The 17,017-nt window shown below is 41.6% G+C and overlaps 1 protein-coding gene across 4 annotated transcripts in view; it reads right to left on the minus strand.

Annotated features, from left to right (window-relative positions):
• Nucleotides 1-17,017, minus strand: part of LOC124272612 — a 138,189-nt gene that overhangs the window by 58,123 nt on the left and 63,049 nt on the right. For 2 of the 4 annotated variants that reach the window (XM_046707813.1, XM_046707811.1), the window contains one exon: nt 13,714-14,952. The exons of the other annotated variants lie outside the window; for them this stretch is intronic. In XM_046707813.1, the coding sequence (XP_046563769.1) occupies nt 14,466-14,952 (487 nt within the window). In that variant the 3' untranslated portion in view covers nt 13,714-14,465. Of the gene's footprint in view, nt 1-13,713; nt 14,953-17,017 lie in introns of those variants that run through there. 4 annotated transcript variants of the gene reach the window in all.

Consider the following 17,017-nt stretch of genomic DNA (forward strand, 5'->3'; position numbering starts at 1 on the left):
TACAGGGATCAGATTCTTCGACCTGTGGCAATTCCTTTTCTGCAACGTCATGGCCCTGGGTTAACATTCCAACAGGACAATGTCCGCCCTCATACGGCAAGGGTTGCTATGGATTTCTTGCAACACCACAACGTTGACTTACTGCCTTTGCCTGCAAATTCACCGGATCTCTCCCCGATAGAGCATGTTTGGGACGAGATGGATCGACGTCTTCGCCGTCTTCCTCATCCGCCAGATAACGTCCTTGACCTTGCAACAGAACTTGAGAGAATCTGACGTGACATCCCACAAGCCTTCCTTGCACATTTGATAGGCTCAATGCGTCGTCGATGCACTGCTGTTCTCAATGCCGATGGTGGACATACCCGTTATTGAGCTTGTGACAGGGTCGTTTGACCCCTGTCCCGCTTGTGGACTCGTGACGTCATTGTGATTGACTTTTCAATTGAAATTCTCCCGACTTGTTATGGTCTCATGATCCCTCCATTAAAGTTTATATGTACCTTTGACATTGTTATCATACTTATCAACTGGGAAAATATTTTCACAATGCACAGTTTCTTTATGTGGCTAGTATAGTTGAATGTAGTAAGAGACAACAGGCAACCAACCTCCTGACAACTGACTCATTTGTCGGCATTCCCGTGTCAGTCTCTGCTCACCGAACGCTTAACACCAGCAAATTGACAGCAGGTTAATAGACTTTTACTGACATGTTGGAAATAGATATTGTCTCCGAAATGAAAGAACAAGGTGTTATATAAGTTAAACGCTTCACAACCCGGAAAAATAATGAAACCCAACTAACCAATACTTATCTGTTTTCTTTCTCCACTCTTACTGCTCCAAAGTCAATAAAGGCTGGTTACTGTCACATCAAAGTAGAGACATATATACCAAATCCACTGAGATGCTTCAAGTGCCAAACGTATGGTCATGGTTTAAATACCTGCACATTGTCTCTTGTGTGTGCTCACTGTGGTGAGAAGGCACACACAACAGAAGATGGTGACAGTAATTATAAGAAATGCACCAATGGTTCAGGAGACCATTCCTATTTCTCTAAAGAGTGTCCGATTTGGAAGCACCAGATCAAATGTACTCAAAATAATTGTTTTGTCAAAGCGAAACAACTTGTTCAAAGATGCGACCTACATGACACATATGCTTCAAAAACCAGGGCACTGTCTGAGGCACCCCTAAAGTACCTAAATCATCTTCAAGCTGCCAAACAAACTTGACATGGGTGAAAACCGTTTCTCAACTGAAATCTCGACTCAAACAGGAGAACCGCTTTCTGGCCTGTCTCAGTCTCAGTCAGGGCAAGTTTCTGACCATGACGCATCCTCTCAGTCCACCTCAAAGACTCAATCGCTCTCTAATTTACCTCACGTTACTAGAGACAAGTATAAACCTAAGCCTGATTCTTAAAAAAAAACAACCAAAGTGGCAGAGCCCCAAACGGGTCTGACAATAAATTCAACCTTTACAACAAATATGGATCACTTGAGGACATGGACTTGTCCGAAAACGTCCACTATAGGGCATAAAGCTTGTTGCCCTCCCAAAAAGTGCGGGGTAGATCCCTAATAAATCCGCCGAAATGATAGTTTATTCCAATAATATCTTACAGTGGAATTGCAGAGGAGTAAGGTATAATTACAATGAGCTACAGTTATTAATCCAGGACTGTACGCCCTCAGCATTCTGTCTGCAGGAGACTTATTTAAAACAGACACATGCTTTTGACCTACGTCACTTCAATGCATATCAGTAATTCTCACCTCCGGGTGATAGGGCCACTGGAGGATCTTCAATCCTAGTCAAACAGAATGTTATCTATAGCCCTATTACACTTACTTCTAATCTTCAGGCAGTTGCAGTGTGACTCGCTTTACACGTTGCATTAACCTTATGCTCTTTGTATATCTCTCCGTCTTCAACCCTTCAGAAGACTTCAAACTCTTTATGACCAACTATCAAAACCCTGTATAATCATGGGAGACTTAAATGACCACAACCGACTAGGGGGTGGCACAAATACTAATGCTAAAGGTAAACTTTTGGAAGAGTTTTGTTCAGATAATGATTTAGGCATATATAATGACAGTTCCAACACATATTTACATCCTGGCACAGGGACTTATTCAGCTCTCGATTTATCAATTACAGATTCAAACCTATTGAATGAATCTGAATGGTCAGTCAATAATAATCTCTATGGAAGTGACCATTTCCCAACAGTATTAAAGCCAGTGAACCCATCTGATAACATCCCATCCTCAATGGAACTTTAGAAAAGCTAACTGGCACTTATATCAAACTCTATGTTGTAACAGACTTAAACCTGAACTTTTTATAGATGTTCCTGATGCCATAAAAGATTTCTGTGATGAACTCAATAATATAGCTGATGAGTGTATACCCAAATCCTCTGCAATTCCACACATCCGAAAACCATGGCTCAACAATGAGTGCAAACAGGCTAGGAAGGCACGGAAGAAAACTGAGAATTATTTCCGGCGCCATCCTATGGTCCATAATTTAAATAAATTTAAAAAATAAAATGCTAAGGCACGGAACAGGAAAAGAAAACTACTAATTTCAATTCAGATAATGGGGAAGATTACAATCAACTATTTTCTATTCATGAGCTCCATACTGGCTCCATACTGCTCTTGACCAGGCTTACGATACTGCTACAGATAACATGCATTATCAACATCTGAAGCACTTACCGGAATCATGTTTAGAAGACCCTCTTAACCATTTTCGATTATATTTGGACATCTGGAAAAGTTCCTTTTTCATGGTGCGATGCTCTTATTGTTCCCATCCCTAAACCTGAACGTGACCATACTGATCCTTCGAATTATCGACCGATTTCACTAACTAGCTGTGTTTGCAAGACCATGGAACGCATGATAAATAACTACTTGGAAACCAATAACCTTGTAACGGATATTAAATATGGTTTCCGTAAAAACAAGTACCACCGATCATTTAGAGCGTTTTGAATCCTTTGTTAAAAATGCCATTATTCAAAAACAACATGCAGTGTCGATCTTTTTCCATTTAGAAAAAGAAGATGAAACTACTTGGAAACATGGGATTTTAAAGGATTTACACGATTTTGGATTGCGAGGCCGTTTGCCTCAATTGATATCCAAGTTTTTAACTGACGGGCAATTTCAAGTCCGCGTTGGTTCTAACCTGTCTGATCATTACAATCAGGATCAGGGTGTCCCACAAGGCAGCACACTTTTTAGTATAAAGATAAATAGTTTGTCTAAGGCTTTAAATGATTCAATCGATGGATCGCTGTTTGTGGATGATTTTAGTATTTCTTGTCGCGGTAAAATATGCATACTATTGAACGGCAGCTACAATTGTGTTTAAACAAAGTACATAAATGGTGTCTTGAAAACGGTTTAAAGTTTCTAAGTCAAAAACTAATTGTATACACTTCTGTATAAAATATAAGCCGCATAAGGACCCAGAACTAAATTTAAATGGTACTCCACTCAAGGTTGTCGACGAGGACAAGTTCTTGGGTCTAATTTTCGACTCCTATTTAACTCTTATTCCGTATATCAAATATCTCAAAAACAAATGCCTGAAGGCGCTTGACTTGTTGAAAGTCCTACGTGGGGAGGGGATCAATCTACCCTCCTACATCTGTATCGGTAATTGGTCCGTTCTAAACTTGATTATGGCTCCATCGTATATGGTGGAGCCTGCAAAAGTAACCTTAAATTCTTCATTCTGTCCACCATCAAGGTCAAAGACTATGGCTTGGAACTTTTAGAACTTCTCCTGTTGACAGTCTCTATGTTGAGGCAGATGAGCCAACCCTTAACCAACGTCGTATAAAATTATCATTACAGTCTATAACAAAACTCTATTCTAACGAGTCTAATCCTGCATGTAACTGTGTTTTCAATCCTCTTTATGAGGATCTGTACAACAAAAAGTCTTCTCTTGTTCCGCCTCTTGGGCACATTTACACCATTCATTTTTGCTGCCGGCAATGAGCTGCAAAACATATCTCCTTCCCGTCTTCTTCCTTCTCCTCCTTGGCAACTGGTGAGGCCTGAAGTTGACCAAACTCTGACAAAGTTTAAGAAATCAGAAAATAATGCATTACTATATAAACAAGAATATAATCAAGTAAAAAGTAAATATAATACATATAATCCTTATTTACACATGGGTCCAAGTTCATTGAATCCAGAACAATATCTTCTAGAATACCGGGTAACAGCTCTATTTTTACAGCAGAAGCAAACGCCATATTAAAACAGCTCTTCAATATATTAATAAATACCGCAAATATAAACAATACATAATCTTTTCCGATTCTCTGTCGTGTCTTCAGGCTATTAAAAATCTTTCTTGTAAACATCCACTTTTAATAGAAATTATTGAATTGTATAATGAGCTTGCTACTGGCCAATGCGACATCGTCTTTTGTTGGTTACCCAGCCATGTTGGTATTTCTGGGAATACAATGGCTGATCTTGCTGCCAAGGCAGCACTAAGTAAATCTGTGACACCACTTCTTATTCCATACTCTGATTACAAAGCTAACATTAGAACCTACATCCAGAATCTGATGCAAAAGAAGTGGGACACCCAAGAAGGTATTAACAAATTACATGAAAGAAAACCCTATATTGGTTACACCTACCTGGGTTGTCAGTCCAGATTTAAAGAGGTCATCATGCGACGATGTCGTATTGGCCATACAAGGTATACTCATGAATATTTGTTAAAAGGCAAAGATCCGCCGTTTTGCAGGTAGCAAAGGTACTGTAAGTCCCCATGGTCCCTAGTATGGTGACCTACTTTCAGTTGTTGGCGATCTATAGCCTGTTTTTATATTGTATTGTCCAAAAAGTGCTAACTTTCTACTCTAGTTTTAGTTGTAATTGTGATATTCTAGTTGTTTTACTGTCCTTCGTCGACAGGGTTTTATAATGTACATATATTCCATTCAATGTCAAGTATGTTCTCGTCACGATATGGCTGAAAAATTGCCGATGTGACGTTAAATATTAACTCACTCACTACAAGACTGGAGTGATTTGTATATGTTGATTGGTGGTGACAGCCAGTGATTTCATAGATGATGACATAGCAGAGAGACTGGATTTGGATGACTTAGCTATCTGTTTGATAAACTTAATCTAAAGCATTGCTTAGGTAAATTCTAAAAAAAGCAGGGACCAAGTTACTTAATTTCGGCTTAGCTTTTGCTTTGTCTATCTATACTGAGTCAAAAAAGAAACTTCACAAAATGTAATTTGAAAAATAATGAATAATTTTTCTCTGATGATACATCTATGTATCCGAAATGGGATCCCTATCTTTCGACTCTAGAAAAGCGTTAGCAAAACCCACTCAAACCCATCTATTCGTCGTGCAAATGACGTTAGTGCCAAATCAGGTTTTGCACGTGATCTTCGCATCGAAGTTTTCTTCATATGCACGTGTTTGCATTGGCGTCAAGAATTGAAAAAAACACAGTTCTAACGGTACTTGAAATGCCAAGATTGTCAAATATGCAACGTGAACGTGCCGTTGGCACTTTGCAAGCAGGAAGATCAGTTATTGACGTCGCAAGAGCAATGGGAGCCGTCGTACTGTGTATGACTTGCGAGGTCGTCTACAACAAACTGGCACCACTTCTAATCGCCCAAGGTCGGGTCGTCCACGTGTGACGTCACGAGCAGAAGACCGTCAAATCGTCCTATGTCACCTACGGGACAGATTTCTGCCGGCTACACGAACCAGGGCTGAGATGTTTAGAGGTCGACTGTCCTCACAGACCATTCCAAATCGGTTGCGGGCTGCCAATCTCCATTCTCGACGTCCATATCGTGGGCCAATATTGACGCCGTTTCATCAACGTCAACATCTGCTGTGGGCCCAACGTCACCTCCGATGGACCTAGAGAGACTGGAATCGAGTCGTCTTTAGCGATGAATCCAGGCTTACCCTCAGATTCGCGGACGGCAGGCATAGAGTCTGGAGACGACGTCGTGAACGGTATGCCTAATGTTGTGTACAGGAAGTCGACAGATTCGGGGGCGGAAGTTGCATGGTGTGGGGTGCTTTCTGTGGGAACAACCGTTCCCGACTTCTGGTCATCCCCGGAAACCTCACAGCTGCTGCTTACCGTGACCAGGTGCTCACCCCTGAACTCGTTCCTTTCATGGCGGCTCATGGCCCAGATCTACAGTTCCAGCATCATAATGCTCGGCCGCATACCGCGATGTTGACACGAAACTTCCTTCAAAACGCTGGAATCAACGTCATGGTCTGGCCATCGAGGTCCCCTGACCTTAATCCAATAGAGCACGTTTGGGATGCACTTGGGAGAAAGCTTCGTGGTCTTAGGAACCAACCTCACAATTTGCAGGAACTTGGCGCTGCCTTGCAAGAGCAATGGCGCAGAATCCCCAACCACGTGTTCACAAGCATCAGGCAGTCGATGAGGAGACGGTGTTTGGTAGTGGTGAATGCGTGGGGCGGCCATACACGATATTGAACTGAGAAATTTCGCATTTTTATTTTCTTGTGACTTGACATTCTGTATACCCATGTTTTGGAACGGCGGTGTAGCCTAATGGAACTGATTATGGCACTGTCAGTGTATCGAGTACATCACACAGATCTCAGCAATGAAATAATCACAATTTAACCATCTTACCATCTCTTGTTCTGTTATAGTGCCCTGAAGGAAGTAGGTGAAGTTTCTTTTTTGACTCAGTATATAATGGCCGCTGTGTTACTGACTTAGGTATTGATGACTTTACTTTTATGGGTGCCCCTGGAGCAAGTTTCATTGACTACCGTATGTGGTGGAGCGCTGCTTTCACTCTGTCGACGCTTTGACATTGCAACTTGGTCAGACCCCGCCCACCTTCTGCTCGTGTGTTCATTGTAGTCACGTAACAATGAACCGGCCGACTCTGAGTCTCATGATGCACGTGAACCTTGTGACTACCGTTATGTGTGGGACGTAACTAAACGGGACTCATTCAGAGACAACTGACTTTCTGATGATTGTTTGGGCATGTTCGACGCCTTTTCAGAATTAATACTTTCAGATATTGACAAAGCACTCACAGTGTTTACTGATGCCATCTGTAATGTTGCAAACGGTATGAAACGATCTTGTAATAATCTTAAGAAAACGTCGCAGGTCTGGTTTGATAAAGAATGTGAATATTATAGCTGTGAGAGAAATAGGCTGTTATCTGTGTTCCGGTCTCATAAGGATCCAGTTTTTTTGCAGAAGTATATACAGGCAAGAAACAAGTATACATCAGTGGTGAGAGATAAGAAGCATAACCATACTATTAGTTCTTGTAACGCTTTGTTAGAAAAACGTTTTGGTCAAAGGACTTTCACAAAGTTCATCACATCGACCCAATATATCCATAACACAGTTGTACAACCATTTTATGAATATACATGTATTTAACTGGTGACTTAGTTGACGATGAAAGTATAGATTTATACATTGGCGAAGGTTTTGATGACATGACTCAATCCATCCTCGATTCTCCAACTGCTGAAGATGAAGTTGAGGAAGCAGTGAAGGGTCTGAAATGTAACAAACCGGCAGGTGCTGACAAATTAATTGTGAAGTTCTTCCACAGTTCCTTTGATTTGTTAATGCCTTATTTGTTAATATTATTAGGGCTCCTTGCCTCTAGGCAGGATACCTATTGTAATCGTTCGGATTATTATTATTATTATTTATTATTCCGCCGATTTTTGTACCAAACATAACTCCTAAACCAATGCTCCGAATCGCATACAAAAAAATCACAGTCATGCGCACCGAGGTGTAGATAGGGAAATTTCCATAGTAAATCCGGTTTTATGAAATATTTACGAGTAATATCATGAGTTCTTTTCAATTTGCCCATACTAGCCAAATACACGAAATTTGTTACCCGAAACCGGGAAACAAACGTAAAGATTTTCACAGCCATTTGGTTCTAGCGCTGCGCTCGGGGCAACCACCACTCGTCCATGGCGGGTGACGTCACGCTCCAGATGACGTCACGATCTCTATAAATACGAGCGCTAACCATGCAACTTCCTCAATGTCTAAACCATAACCTGTAACCCTACCACTCCTAGAGGCCCGTCCTTGTTAGAACGTTGCTCAACACTCGGAAAATAAGTTTCCCAATGTGGGGAAGGAGGGTGGGAATTATGATATTACTAGTAAGTATTTCATCAAAACAGGAATTACTATGGAATTCCCCCTTTTTTTTACAATACTTACTCCTAATATCATGAGACTTTGTCATAGCGGACGGCGGGAACCGAGCCTCGTCCTGACAAGTCGCCAATATAAGGAGAGGTATTGTAAAGCGAAGAAAAATACCTGCGGTCATGCTGACCCGGCCTTGACATTGCCACCCATGCGGGGCAGGTCAGCCCGACCTGGTAGGAGTTGCCTCCCCTAGAACATAGGGAACTTCAGTGCACAATAATAGAGAAGGAAAATTTACTCACCTTGTATCTTGTAAATCTTCAAGATGGTCGGTCTGGCCGTTACCATGACTTCCACCCCGTGAAGGGTATACAGAAGTTTCTTCTCCAATCCCCGTTAAGGGAAAATGACATATATGGCACTAAGGAGCACAATGTTATTGGTACCCATAAAAGCAGCCCATATAACATTACTATAAACACACTAACACTGCAACCACAGCGCAATATACTCAATATTGCGGGAGGACAAATATTCCAAACTCACAGAAATATCGACATCGTCATTAACAGAGCAATAGATTCTGTGCTACTGTGAGGGGAAGACGTTTACACCCGTTTCGCTGTGTAGCAACGTTTCTGATATAAAATCTCGCAAAAGTGGAAGGTTGTCTCCAGTAAGCCGCCGTCATAATAGCATCTAAAAAGAGACTGAGGAGGCGAATGCTAGTGAGGCCGAGATAGCCCTTAATTCGTGTGATTTCATTCGTGTGAGGGGTCAGCAGGTCGGATTTACCTGCCTGATCATAGGCTACCCTGACAGTGCCCTTAATCCACTTAGAGAAAGAGGCTGCTGCAATTTCTCTACCTTCCGTTGAGTAGGAAATAAACAACTTTCTCTGTGTAGTCCGTAGGGGTTTAACCCTGTGGATATACCACTTTAGGGCGCGTACAGGACAAAGTAAGCGATTCGAATCCTCTTTCTGCAAGGTATTGGAGAGAGAAGGGAGTGTAATCGGAGCTAAACACTCTTGTGGTTTCTGAGTCTTAGCCAAAGCCGTGAGGAAGGCTGTTTTGTAAGAAACAAGCCGTAACACTGCCGTCTCCATTGGCTCGAAAGGGGCTTTCTTCAAAGCTTCGAGGACTAAGAATACATCCCATTCGGGAGTCACCTGTCTTGACACCGCGGACGCAGACATTGACGTCATTAGATCTCTCAGGACTGGATCCCCCGAGAAGTCGGGACCCCCGCTTTGGCGTATTGTGGTACAAATCTCAGAGCGGTAAGACTTAATAGTGCGAAGTTAAAGGTGTGAGTTCACCAAGGATGATGTCAGACACAGGTAAGTCGGGGACGTCAGTGACGTCTGGGACGAATCCGGAGGTCCCGGGCAGCGGGGAGGTGGCCCTGAGGGCCCCTACACCCGCCACCACGTCGGAGAAAGGTCCGTCGCCGACGACGAAGAGCTCCCGTTTGAGAGACGGCGTTCGGAAAGTCGCTTGGAACGAAGCTCCCGTTTCCGCGACGCCTTTCGAACGCACCTCTCCAACTGGGTCCACTGCTCCGGTGTCCAATCCTTTGTACGCAGCACAAGGCGACGACCGAGAGCAGTGGCGGCATGATAAACATAAGGGGTGCGGATCATCTGCCTTCAGATTAATCCCGCATCCCCGAGCTTCCACACCAAAACACTTCAAAGAAGTACGTGACATGATTCTTTGACCAATGGAGCAAACTGGGCTGCTAGGGTACTATACCAGGGGTGTGCTCCGTAGCAGCCAAAATTAAAAAGAGGAAGTTGCATGGTTAGCGCTGATAAAGAGAGGGGTGTCTCCAAAACTGTTAAACGGAGTTCAAGCTATATACAATCGAGTACGTTCATGTGTTAAGTCTAATAAAATGTATTCGAATATGTTTGACTGTGATTTGCATGTACGAGAGGGACGCGCACTTAGCCCATGCCTTTTGAATCCACGTGTAAACCCTGTATCCAGTTTTATCCAGAGATGATTGAACTGTTCATATTATTGTTAGCCGACGATGTCATTTTGATATTTGACACAGTATTTGGTCTTCAGAAAAGAATTGACTTTCTTTAAAGATACCTTTGGAACGGAATTATATCTCCAACGATTATCAATTGCAAAATTCCACGTGGCCATGGCGCAATTTCTTTGCAGATCCCATGGACTGAAAACAGAAACAGACAGATACGTAAATATTCCGGTAGATAAAAGGATATGCACTGTGTGTACTGAAGGCTAAAACGAAAATGAATACCACTTTTGATGGTTTGTGTCCAGTATGAAACACTGCGTGAGAAATCTATACTTACTAAAAAATTTATATCCTGCGTTATGCATGATAAATATAACATGCTTTTGGCATCAACGGATGTTAATGTCGTTAGAAAGCTGGCCATGTATATTTATTATGCAAACTGCAACAGAATAACCAGTTGATTAATCATCTCTCGCTATCTCTCTTTCGATTATCAGTTGACATAAAATCTATGAAAATAAATGCCTGAAGGCACAGCATACATTAAACGTTGTTTCTAATACATAATGGGAAGGGAATAAGAACATCCTCCTCCATCTATGTAATGCCAAAAATTGTCATGCCACGGCTAACAGAAAATCTCCGCGCCGTGGGTATGCTGGAGACTGGAAGGGCCCAAAATGAAGTGGCCAGACCTTTGGGTGTCCATCGAAACACAATCCCATATCTATGGGGAATATTTTCAACATTATGGGAACATGAGAGCTTTGCCTCGGATCGGCCGTCTACGTGTGACGTCATGTCAGCAAGACAACCACATTCGGCTGACCCATCAGACTGCCAGTTTGCCTGCTCGGACCCTTCCTGGCTAAAGTCCAATCAGTACCAGGATTGTACGGAACCGACTGAGGGAGCACAACATCCGGCCTCAATGGCCTGCAATACGTCCAGTTTTGCTCGAACGTCACCGATAGGCACGTCTTGCCTGGTGCAGACAGCATCTACGGTACAAAAAACAAAATTAGGATGGTCTTTTGTTCACTGATGAGTCGTGATTTCATCTGGACAGCTCAGAAGGCAGGGCAAGGATGTACGGACGGTATGCAGACATCAACGTATGCTTGTTCAACGTCGACAGTTTGGTGGCGAGAGCATTACGGTATGGGGAGCCATCACGTGGTCATGGTCGGACACAACTTGTCATTGTCAATGGCAATCGGATAGGTCTGCGATACTGCTATATGGTTCTTGGGCCTCATATGCAGCCGTTGATTCAAGAACAGAGACGTAACTTCATGCTTCAGCAAGATAATACCCGTCCACGTGCCACTCGTGTTGTGGCAGATTTCCACAGACAGCAGAACATGCCAGTACTTCCCTGGCCAGCTGTTTCTCTGGACCTGTCCCCTATCGAGCACATTTGGGGCGCTTTTCATGCAAAGTTCTATTTGTTCAAGAAAAACCTGAACAAGCGTTGGTACAGACATGGGAAAGCATTCCCCAAGCTTTTCTCAATCGCTTAGTGTAGTCTATGCGTCGTTGTCAAGCCAGCATCAACGCCCATAGACGATGCACACGATACTGAATATTGTGAACTGACTTTTGACACCACATCTCACGATGCCTTATGTCAAATCATACAGATTTCGATATTATCCTGTCAACAGTTAAACAGTGATTAAGGAACACACAACAAATCATGTTATCATCTTTTCGTATTAGAAATTTTATTCCAGTAGTATAAAAATATGCATTATTTCTTATTTCTGTATCATTTGTTTTAGTCACGATATGAATGAAATACTGCCAATGTGACTAAAATGGTAACTCACTCACTCATGACAATCGATCAATCACTAGCACCTGAAGGGATAGTAAAAGTATCCTGCAGGACAGCTGTGCAGGAAACAGGAGTCCCCACGATACCAAGTATGCATATGGTGACCTCACTTTGGTTGCTAGCAATCTCCAGCCGCTTTATATATTATGTTTGTCATTTAACATATCCACAAACTAATCTTAAAAATATGAGATAATGTTGTTGTCGTACTGTCTTTCGACAACTTTTTAAAAATAAAATATACATATTTCCGATGTAACATCAAATTCTAACTGACTGACTTACTCACTCACTGATCCATTTCACCACACAGACCACAATGCCAGACACCTCATCACTCTACCTAATCAACATCATTGCAAGGAAACGTAAGTGTGTCATTCCGCTAACACAATGCACAACCCAAGGCCAAATTTTCAGCACTGTTACACGCCACTATAACAGGACGTACTTACTGCAATTTGCCCATACAGAAAAATAAAAAAAGATTACATACCGATTATCTCCCTTTGACAAATATACTCACAGAAATATTTTTGTAATTTTTCTTAAATTACAAGTTTGCAAATCTTTGTGGTGAGGATATGTACAGTGAGCAAAGTGACTAATATGACTATAAATACATGTACCTGAAAAATATCTACATGATACTAAATAATCTCGCTCCTGTGTGGAAATGAAAACATTTGTATCAGGCTTGATTTTTGCATACACATAGGAGATGACAGTTATGTACAATGAGCAAAGTGGCTAAATGACTATAAATACATGAAAAATATCTACATAGAACTAAATAGTCCCGCTGCTGTTTGAAAATCAAAGCTACCAAAACACTTGCAGCAGGCTTGGAGTCTGCATACACATAAGACATGACATATATCAAACGAACACATGATGAGAGAATACGATGCTGGAGAATATAATTTACTGAAAACACATTTTCTAGCGATGGCCCAATGAACACGAAGGAACAGAACAGGAGGCGATCGGCCGATCACAGAACAGTGACGAGTAGGGTTTTTACAGCCACACGCCACAAGATAATCCAGAAAAGTAAAGTACATTTTAAGAAAGTATTTGGCAATGTGTTATCAATATACTTAAGAAAGATAATTATTGGTTAAGTTGTTACAGGCTATCAAAGGTATTTCTGGTAACTTTAACACAAATGTGTTTTGAAACATTGACTCTTCACTACACCATTATGAACACAGCATGGAGTGTGGATTTGAAAAACAACAAAAAGAAGCATTTGTGACACGTAAATTATTTCGAGGTGAATACATTGTTCCCAACTCAAGTTAAGACAACTGATACACACACTACACATATAACATTACAACTACGCGTGCAAGAAACCTATTGCCTACAACTCCGACTTGCATTGAGGCAATATGTTGACCTGGGCGCATGGATCGCCAGATCTATAGTATAGATACATATATCTTTTTCTTTAACTCTAAGAACAGTACATTCTATGTATCGTAGCACACACACACATGGAGAGAGAGAGAGAGAGAGTAAAGCTATGAACCTCGAAACTGCCAAATATCAATTCTATTGATGATATATATATAACAAGAATATAGTGAAATACAAACGTCAGAAAATGTATAAAATAAGTGATTCAATGGAAAGTAAAATAAGTTGGAAATATTTTGTCACAAATGCTCGTTAGTCAATGCTAACTGGAAATAGTTTGACAATTGGTTCATGTATCTTCGAACAGGTAAACCTGAGGTAGCCTACAGAGGTAGGTTACAGATGGATGAGGTCCTTGGACCCCCAAAATAGTTTTCATGACACAAGGTTATTTTTCACAAAAAGGATCGACCTGAGCTGTTCCATCAACTGTTACTTTTTTCACTGTTCCGTCGTGGAGGCGGACGTTGTGGTAGTGGTGGAGGACTTTGGGGCGAAGGTGGTCGATCGGCATTTTCTACACGACGTGGCACAGTGTGGGATTTCAGTTCAGTTTGATTTGATGGTTGCCGTGATTCTGGTCTGTTTCCAGAAGGTCCTTGAATACTTGTATGTACAGAGTACCCACAGTCATATATTTCTTCACAAACATGTGGTTGATCATCACTTGAAGATGCAACTTGCGTTTTCCGAAGCATATGTTTTGGCTTCGGAGGGAGGCGTGGCTTCTCATTCCTTTTCGGTTTCTCAACAATATACGTTGAGTCATTAAACATTTCATACTGTGTAGCTTCGCTGCAGACGGATATCGAGTCTTGAGGTAAAGATTCCAGGTTCAATTGGGAAACATAAGTTGACTTACCAACTTGTGGTATTTGGTCACATGCTGTGTCCTGTGTGCCGTTCAGGTGTGCTGCTGATCCCGTTAGGAACTTCTGTAAGTGCATGCCTTTTCCCTGTTTCTCATTGTCTGGTAATGGTTTGGGTTGAAGGATTGGCCTGGTAAAAAGAAACTTGTGATGTGTTTTGCGTTTTTGCATTTTCCTGACGTAAAGCTGTTTCTCTGTTAACCAACACATTTGAGTCTTCCATTGTTGATGAAATATAGGACGATCTCGACCCATCATGTTGTAAGGAGGAATTCTCCACTTCGTCATAGTCACCAGACGCTATGGTCTCCGGAGCTTGGGATGTCTTGGGGCTTTGCCTTTTTAACTTTTCCTGATGGAGGGCTGTTGTGCTGCCGCCTGCTTGTGTTGCAGGAGAAAATGACGAAGGTAACCTATTAATCTCTGAACATTCCGCCACAGTATTATGGCCACTTGACACTTTGGTTTCTGTGTAATATGGATCAGGATCAGGATCGGCATAAAGATCATCTTCACTTGATTGCCCTTCAGTAACGACAGAATCATATTGATCCCGATCTTGACAGGGACTGACTTCATCACTGAAATAACATGCACAATGTTAAAGTAATGGCAAATGGGCAGAGCAATTCAGGTTATTCCATCTTCTCGAAAGGAGAATTTCAAACGGTTGAGGTAGACAAAATTGACACTGGTTTTATATCAAGATGATGGCTTGGATGAAGTTCATCAGGACCTGCTCATGTTTGATTCCAATCCCGACATTTGGAATGGAATAATTGTGTATGATAGCATATTCAGTATCTAAATCCACTTGCAAATATTAAGAATCGTTTAAAACACATATGGTACACAAAATAGACGAAAAGTAGAATATACAAAAATGTGGTTATACGAATGTTGATTGCAAAGTTTTTATTTTGAACAAATACCTGATGGATTCCAAGAGTTTTTGTTGAACAATAGTCATCCGTGGTCGTTCATGTCGTTCGGGACTCCAACAGAGAAGCATGAGAGAGTAGATTGAATCCGGACACTTAGCCGGTTTGGGAAGAATCTGATTTCCAGATGTAGTGGTCAGGTACTCATATAACTGTGAAAGAAGATCATCAGCAGGCTAATGTTTAACACCTATCTGGGGGTGTTGGATACACAACAACTGATCACAATAGCTGAGTAGATGGTTGAAGTAATGTTTTAATTCTGGGTAGTTAGTGTACGGCAGTGTAATGTTTGTGCAAAACATGCCGTTGATGAAACCAACGATGACAAAAGGGGTCAGATCAACCAGACATCATTAGCAGAGCTTATGCCTGACACAGGACGGTGCATCACGACAAATAGAAAATAAATGCTGTTCAGCAATGAAGTTACCTGATCTTTTGGAATACTCTCGAGTTTGTTTAGATCCTTTAGATTATGGTAGGAGCTAAAGTTGGAGAAGCCACTCCACAGGATCAGACCAAAACTGAAGACATCACTCGCCCATGAGTAGGTACCATCTCGTATTACCTCAGGAGATGATCTGGCAAAACCAAATGATGTATCAGTAGGGACGAAGCTATATCAAACATTTTTTAATGAGGGCGAATATGTTACGAGTAGGTTTTACGCTGTCTTATATTACAGTGACTGTAAACTGAATGTAAGAAGAGGGAGTGAGTTTAGTTTTACGCCGCTTTTAACAATATTTCAGCAATATCACGGCGGGTGACACAAGTAATGGGCTTCACACATTGTACGCAGGTAGGGGCTCGAACGTGAAGTCTTCAGCGTGAAGAATGAACGCTTTAACCACTAAGCTCTCCCACCGCCCCTGAATGTAAGAAGAATGAGATGCAGTAAGGGCCACTTGGGTAAACTCAACGAACATGGTAACTACTCTGTATAGCAAATTGCTGCTACGAAGTGGATAGGCACTGAGACTCTTATAGTACTGATATCCTGAAATTTGAGAACCTGTTATCAATAAATCGCCATAAAATGACAAAGTTTATGAAGTCCAAGACCCTACCTTCTGTACACATGTTCATCCTGTGGGACAACAAAACTTTCATCAGCAATCACCCCATCCTCAATGTTACATGATCTTCGCATGTACCCAAGGTCGGAGAAATATACCTGTGACATGAAGAGAGGGAAGTTTGTTAGGTGCAAATTCAGATGAGATAGTGAGGTTGTTTTTTTGTCAAATATCACATTTATCTTGTTGAACGACATGACAACTATTCTATAAAATTTTGAAATTCAAGAAATGATAGGATATCATGAGGATAGCACCTTAGCAAGCGGGAGGAATTTTTTTTATTTCTCTCTGGTTGCTGAAGAGAATTAAGAGGTTTATCTGGTGGAGTCACTAAGCAATTGTTATCGGAAAATTGATTTAATGTGTTGAGATGGGCAAAACAGTAAGGGGATTTGATGCTGTGTTAAATTTGTAGAGGATTATATTTGTTATACTTGTCAGCCTTAGGAAAAGCTCGAAATGGGGCTAATCCTTGGAGAGCGGAGATTCGAACCCACGAACAAAGTTTTATGTCATGCGTTAGTGCCGGGAGATCGGTTTGTCTAATTGCGGCGCCCTCTCGTGTGACCCTTCTTATTTCCAGATCAGCTTAGTAGTTTCATCACTAAATATAAGCATTT

The sequence above is a fragment of the Haliotis rubra genome, unplaced genomic scaffold, assembly GCF_003918875.1.
Source record: "Haliotis rubra isolate DU_JTF1 unplaced genomic scaffold, ASM391887v1 Scf171, whole genome shotgun sequence".
Taxonomy (NCBI): domain Eukaryota; kingdom Metazoa; phylum Mollusca; class Gastropoda; order Lepetellida; family Haliotidae; genus Haliotis; species Haliotis rubra.